Genomic DNA, 6,915 nt, shown 5'->3' with positions numbered 1-6,915 from the left:
TATATGACATTATTTTAAGGACATGGTTAGTCCGATGTATATTAATTTAAAATGCATTTGCAGGCATTATATTTTCAATCTTAATTAATACATATTTAGAATTGTATTATAGCATTTGAAAGACATTAATGTTATGTTTAAAACAAAAAGTATATATTGTAATGTTTAAATTCTTCAATGCGTTAATAGTTTTAAAATACATTTGCGTTTAAATGTAGTGTAATTAATTTTATCCGAATTCAATATAATAACAATTAAACAAAATTATAGACTTGATACATTTTTTAAATCAACTGAAGAACTATGGTAGCTTTAATTGCTTTTTGGTATATATTGGTTATTGCGACTACCAACCATAGCACATATAGACTCTGTGGTTTCATTCGCTCACTGTGTTTGTTGGAAAATTTAAATAAAAATCATCCATCGATTTTTTATGATGTTGAACTATCTTGGATAGATCTCAGGGTAACTAAACCTCGAGAACTACCCTGGAGGTTTTACATATCAAGTCAAGCCTGTCGAGGGATTGTCCGAGCAAGTGACCCCACCGTGTCTATACATACTTTTTTGGTAGTGACTGTAACCAAATACTCCTTTTTATTATTATTTTAATTGACATCTTTTTTTTCTAATCAAAGGTTTTATTCAAAATTTGTACGAATTTATTTATAAGCAATGTAGGTCATATAATATGTAAATTAATTCTTTTAAATTTACTTCAAGAAGTAATTATTATTTAATTTTTTATATAAAATGTCCATTTTACATTTCAATCAAAATGTTTGTACATTATATAGTACCAAACACAATTTAGTACATATTATATTATACAATATAAAACATGCAACTAAAAATATAAGCATAACTAGTTCTAAGCGTTAAAAATCGTATAAACTATTTTATATATGTATACATGGATAATATAATTTTGTAGGTTATACATATATTTAATCCACAAATATGTAGAAAATACATTATATTCCACTGACCCTTTTTTATTTTTCCTCTACGTAAACTTATTACTTAATTGTTATTATTTATTTATTAAATACTTATTATAACTTGTATAAACTATGAAATGCATATATTTTATATAAAAACTTCTATTATACTAAGTTTTATATCTGTTATTTTGAACAAATGTCACTCGTTCGGTTCATATTACAACATATTTTGTATATCCGAGTAGATAAATATTATGCTTGAAACGACTTAAAACTTACAAATATTTCAAGCTCAATATATTTTATAACTTGTACATTTCATTTTATTGTAGTTCAAATAATTAGGAATTTTATTTTTAGAGTATTGACTTCAGACTTGCTAATGATCTTAATTATACCATTTAATTCTTGACTATTTAAAAAATAAATGCTTTGAATTATTTTTATTTCTAAATTGTTGTTATTTGTTTGAAACATTTTTTTATACTTAAAATGTTTTCATAATATTATATGCTATAGGTATAATACCATAATTTAATATGATTTTAAAGTGTGATAAACTTTCATTGAATTTATATGATGTGAACTGTTATTATTAAAAAAAAAAAAAATAATAGTTTTGTGATTTTATATAGGTGGTAATTGAGGTTCATAAATATTATGATGTTATGTCTGTTTAACACCTTATTCATCTATGCCAGAAAGAAATTAGGGGTCTCCCAGACATCAATCTTTACATTGGTCAATTGTGTGTAGAAGGAGGATGTCATTTTTACCCAATATCAAAATTTAAGCAGCCTTAACTTTAAACTTCCTGCCTAGCAGCCCTCAAATATATATAGGTATATTTTATACAAATATAAATAAATAAATTATAAATGACAAAATATTTATTTTAGTATCATAAATCTATAAATATTTTAAGTATTGTAGATAGACTAAACCCTCTAGTAGGGAGGCTCGGCTTGAATACATCAAGGGGAGGCCTCAAGTCCACTAATAAACCCAATTAGTTAAAGAATCTATCAAAATTTAAATGACATAAGGAGCTCATTAGTTTTTGTTGACAATTTGTTTTTTCAAATATAGTTGGGGGAGGGGTTCATCCAAAATTCCTAATCATAGAACGTTTCAGTTAAATTGTCTACACTTTGTGTCTGCATGGTTGGTACATAACAAATTATAATTTCGATAAATATCTCTAAATTCCATCATTAAATCAGGTTCATAAAGTCACTAACTCTCACTTCAATAATGTGTTCAAAATCACAAAATTCCAATAATTCAACTTCTTTCCCCTCACACTATCCCCTAAAATCCTTACAAATGGTAAAAAAAAAATGGCCCAAGGACTTACTCTAGTCTTAACCAATTTCCCTGCCTGAAGGTATTGCTGAGAACTGAGTGCTTTCCCATCTTTAATAATTCTGCCAATGTAAAGTCTTGGTCACCAAAATGGCTTATCGTGCATAGACATAAAATATAAACAGTACTTAATTATTTTCTAAGTAAAATTAAAAAAGAAAATAATCGCAAGCAGAGACTTAATATTATATTAATAAAAAAGCTACAATTTTAATATTAGGTTCCATGGCTTGTTTTCAAATAGTTTATGTATTTATTTAAAGCTTGTGGTGTTTGTTTACCTTTGTTTTTCTTATACACATAAAAGGCATATATTATAGGGCATAGGTAAACGTGTAAATTAAAAAAAAAAGCTGGGTAGAAAGCAAAATAGTCCCCGGGACCGTGTCTCCCTAATTCCGGACTTGCCTATTGCAGTGATCATACCGTAAATGCAATACGGTGTTTAAACACACACACTTGGTCTAATGATGTTCCATACCTATATATTGACATATTGTCGATAATACAATATATTATAGTTGACAGAAAAGAGGTAAGTGCTTCTTTTTGAAAACATTCACTAATAAATATACCTATGTACAGGTGTAACGGGAAACACAAATTAATAAACACAAATAACTTTTGTTTCAACCAATATTTTTAAGTTTATTTGTCATATATAATTTAATAATCCGTGCTCTACACGTATAAAATAATAGTTTTTAATACTAAAAATAAAATATTTTAAATCTGATTTTTTTTCAATGTAGCCAATTTGTGAATCTGCTTTTTAGAAAACTTAACTGGGAAATCATTTATCTGAGTCAAGTGGTTTTTTTTTTATGATTTTCTTGAGTATAACATTTTTTTTTTTTGAAGTATAGGACTCATTAATTCAAAAAGTAATACTTTTTTTAATCAATATATATATTTTAATAAGTACCTATTTAAAAATTCTCATAAAATATTTTTTTTTAAGTTTATGTATTCTGCATTTAAAAAAGTTTTTTTACGATTGGTTCAACATTGCTAAACAAAATTAATGAGATTTCAAAAAAATTAAACTACATGACTAATAACACCTTGGGTTAAGATACCTTTATCTATTTGTTTTGTATGGATCAGCTCTACGATCTTCGCAACTTGGGACACAGGAGTTTAGTTTTTTAGGCAACAACGTAGTTTAACAACAATCTCGTAGGCGCTGTTATAATTTTTATATTTATGGTGGCCTGTTATTATGGCTGCGTCGTAGTTTTTCGACAAGACTCATCATACCTTATACGAGTTATAGGTACGTACCTATCTGACCAAATCGCCTGCGAAAATTCAATGACAAAAGTACAAAAAAACCGACCTATATTATATAATAGGTTGTACGTCATTTTTTTTTCCACCGTTAACGACCCGTCGACCGTCGTGTGAACCGCTTCGGGGCGCGGCGCGAGCGGAATATTGAATTCGGCCGTGCCGTCGTCGCGGGGTGGTCGAGGGGACGCGAAGAACAACCAGCACCCCGTGTCCGGGCAATCAATCAAAACCAAAAACGGGTAGAGGGGAATAAAATATATATCCGAAATAATACCCGTTTTGTCCGACGACGCCTCAGCCGCGGCCTTTTTTCGTCGCAGCTCCGTCCATCCATCATCATAGTTTATGTGGCGTAGTAATACGTATCATTACGTGTATTATTCGTGCACGCATAAGCCGGTGGCCGCCGATTCGTACTCGGCCGACCGTTGTCACCGAACGCGTCCGCCGAGAAAAACTTCTTCGGCCCCTTCGCGCCCCGCGCTTGTTTATACATTCGTCTGCCTCGTCGTATTATATTATTATTATTATTATTATTATTGTGTACAATTCGGACGTTTTTATATCGCGTCAACCGCCCCGCGGGTAGACGCCGCAGCAGTGACACCCGTGGTCCGTCTCTTGTTCCATATCATACAATGTATAATATTATGCCGTTTTTGAGGGAGGGGGTATGAAACCCTTTTGTCCGAAAGACTTGTCCGACGGGGTGGGTTTTTTTCTCGGTTTTATCGCCGGTCCGCAGCCTGCATATAGCCGTCTCTCATCCGTCTCGTGTGCTCGTCATATTATTATATTTATATACCTATATTATGCAACATCTCGATGTACCTACCTACGGATTACAATATTATTATGTATACTTAGGCCCGAAAGTCGCAACCCTTTCAGCAGGTTATGCATTGATAACACTACAGAGACACAGTCTTGCAGTTACTATAGTTACCTGCCTATATAATTGAGTGTAGTTGCGTATTAATATAGACTAAGATTTTGCACCATTTTGAGATTTGAATTATACCCTGTTTGGGTTCCGGTTATTAGCAGAATTTTCTGCGAGATGCCAAATCATTTAACAAAAACCAACTACATAATCAGTGCAATTCGCGGCCCTCGGAAAGATATTCTCGAGTTTCAAAACCGTTATCATCGTTTTACAATTTTATTAACTTAATATAATGTTTTTTACTTTTTATCTTGTTCGTTTATTTTGTTATTGACAAAAAAATGTACCAGCAGACGCAAATTAAAACTCTTGTTAGTGCGTTACACGCCCTATAGGTCTCTAATGAAATGATAGCAAAACCTAGGTATTCTTTTAGTTTAAAATGATTTTGTTAAAGAAAATGTATAACATAATTTAAGTTAATTAAGTATAATATTAATAAAAATATTACCTACTTGATATGATTGAAATTTAAAACATCGATTTCGTTCAGCAAAAATATCAAGTATTGAAGCCTGAGCTATTATAATATATTTATAAGTCATAGACTATAATTCATGATATCAAGTGTATATAATAACTACTTGATACTTATAGATCCTATATAATCGATTTTGAACATTACTAACAATTTTACTTTACTTTCAAAGTAGTCTTACAATTATTTATTTAGTATAGTAGGAAATATGAATAATTAATTTTTCAATAAAATTGCTGTAGGTACTTACTTATTGAATAATGATACATTCAATACTTTTAAGTATAGGTAGATAGACCTCCTACAGTCATACCTAGCTAGAGCTACAATATTTTTTTCAATTTTTTTACATTATTCAATTCATTCCTGAAATATATTATGTATGTTTAAATTCTCATTTGTATGATTTCAATTACCGTTTAAAGTTATTAACCATATTCCATCGCCGTATAGTTTAGATATCTATAGGTCTTAATGTCTAATGACGAATGACAATGATACCAATATCTGTTTCACGTGGTCAAGTACACTGAAACGCAATATAATTATTAGATACCTAGATCAGCGGGTAGTCATACAAACGCACACGTAAGTACAGTATAATTTTATATTTTATACTTTATAGTAATAATAATAACAAAATTAATCGCGGACAGCCTGCGACTACTGATATGTTGGTACGTCAAGCGGGGTCGGTCGGACCATGGTTTCCATGAACTCGTCGTAGTCGACCATTCCCAAGCCGGCAAAATCCATGCTGGCCACCATCTCTTCGGCGTCCGCGGGCGTCAGCAACTTTGGGTCGAACTTTTTGAGCACGTCGAGCACATGGTCGACCGTCACCTGGCCGGTGGACGTAGGGTCGCCTGCTGCCAGCATGGCGCGGAACCGCCGCCGCCGCGCGCCGTCTTCGACCCACCGGCGCGCCACGCTCGCCGTCCACTGGTTGCCGGTGATGTGGCCGCGGCCGGTCGGATCGTATTCGTCCACCACGGTGATGACGTCCTCGTCGGTCGCGTCTACACCGACCGCCCGCAGCGCCGAGTACAGGTGCCTGACGTTCATCCGGCCGCCACCGTCGCTGAACATGGCGAAGGCGGATTGCGCCTCGGCCAACAGTTCCGCCGGCAGAGTGGGTCCGTCGACAGCGACGTCGTCCTCGTCCTCCTTCGACGGTTCCGCCTCGGGCCGTTCTAGCGAGTCGTCGTCGTCTTCTTCGTCGTCATCGTCGCGGAACGGTTTCGACGTCGACGGCTGCTGTTCGGGTTCAGACATGTCGGATGATGAATAATTTATATAATATTTGTTCTCGACGACAACGTTCGTTTTTCTATAAATTATGATATATGTTTATGAAATACCTAGGTAACAAATATTATAATGGTAAGACGTAGGTACCTACCTATATATAGCATTGTATAGGAAGTGTTCAAAAATATTAACTAAATTCACAGCTACGTTATGTGTGTCTTGTCGATCAAATCGCATTATGATAGGAAGTTACTTTTGGTATCGCATGTAATAATTAGGTTACAACCGAGTGTACCAAGAAATTAAAAGCTCAACTTTTAAACCAATATGGTTAGCAGTTGCAACCACCATAGTTTCCACGATCTTACACGACCGACTTTAATTTTTTAATTAATAGGTCGATTTACCTATATATAAAGAAACACAGATATTATACGTTCCACGTAATGAAGGACATCGAGAGAACTTAGACGGCGGTCATTCAAGATTTTTGATTTTCGGGCTTAGCAGGATTCTACGCTATGCAGCTACTGCATCGGGGTGGCTTAAACCTCTAAGGTCATTTAACAGACCTATATAACATCATGGCTATTATATAAATTCAAATTAATATTTCTGTACCAATAATTTGGTAC

At 33.6% G+C, this 6,915-nt stretch overlaps 1 protein-coding gene across 1 annotated transcript; it reads right to left on the bottom strand.

Moving 5' to 3' along the window:
- Window positions 1–5,692: 5,692 nt before the first annotated feature.
- Window positions 5,693–6,304, bottom strand: LOC111026355 (troponin C-like). Its single transcript, XM_022304413.1, has one exon. It carries the CDS (start codon window positions 6,302–6,304, stop codon window positions 5,693–5,695), a length of 612 nt encoding a protein of 203 aa, XP_022160105.1.
- Between the last annotated feature and the right edge of the window lie 611 nt (window positions 6,305–6,915).

Source organism: Myzus persicae, unplaced genomic scaffold (assembly GCF_001856785.1).
Source record: "Myzus persicae strain clone G006 unplaced genomic scaffold, MPER_G0061.0, whole genome shotgun sequence".
Classification (NCBI taxonomy): domain Eukaryota; kingdom Metazoa; phylum Arthropoda; class Insecta; order Hemiptera; family Aphididae; genus Myzus; species Myzus persicae.
The sequence above is the reverse complement of the archived record's forward strand: the minus strand, read 5'-3'. Positions and strand labels throughout refer to the sequence as shown.

Coding starts and splice junctions, on each gene's coding strand:
- LOC111026355 (XM_022304413.1), bottom strand. CDS start 6,304: ATGTCTGAACCCGAACAGCAGCCGTCGACGTCGAAACCGTTCCGCGAC.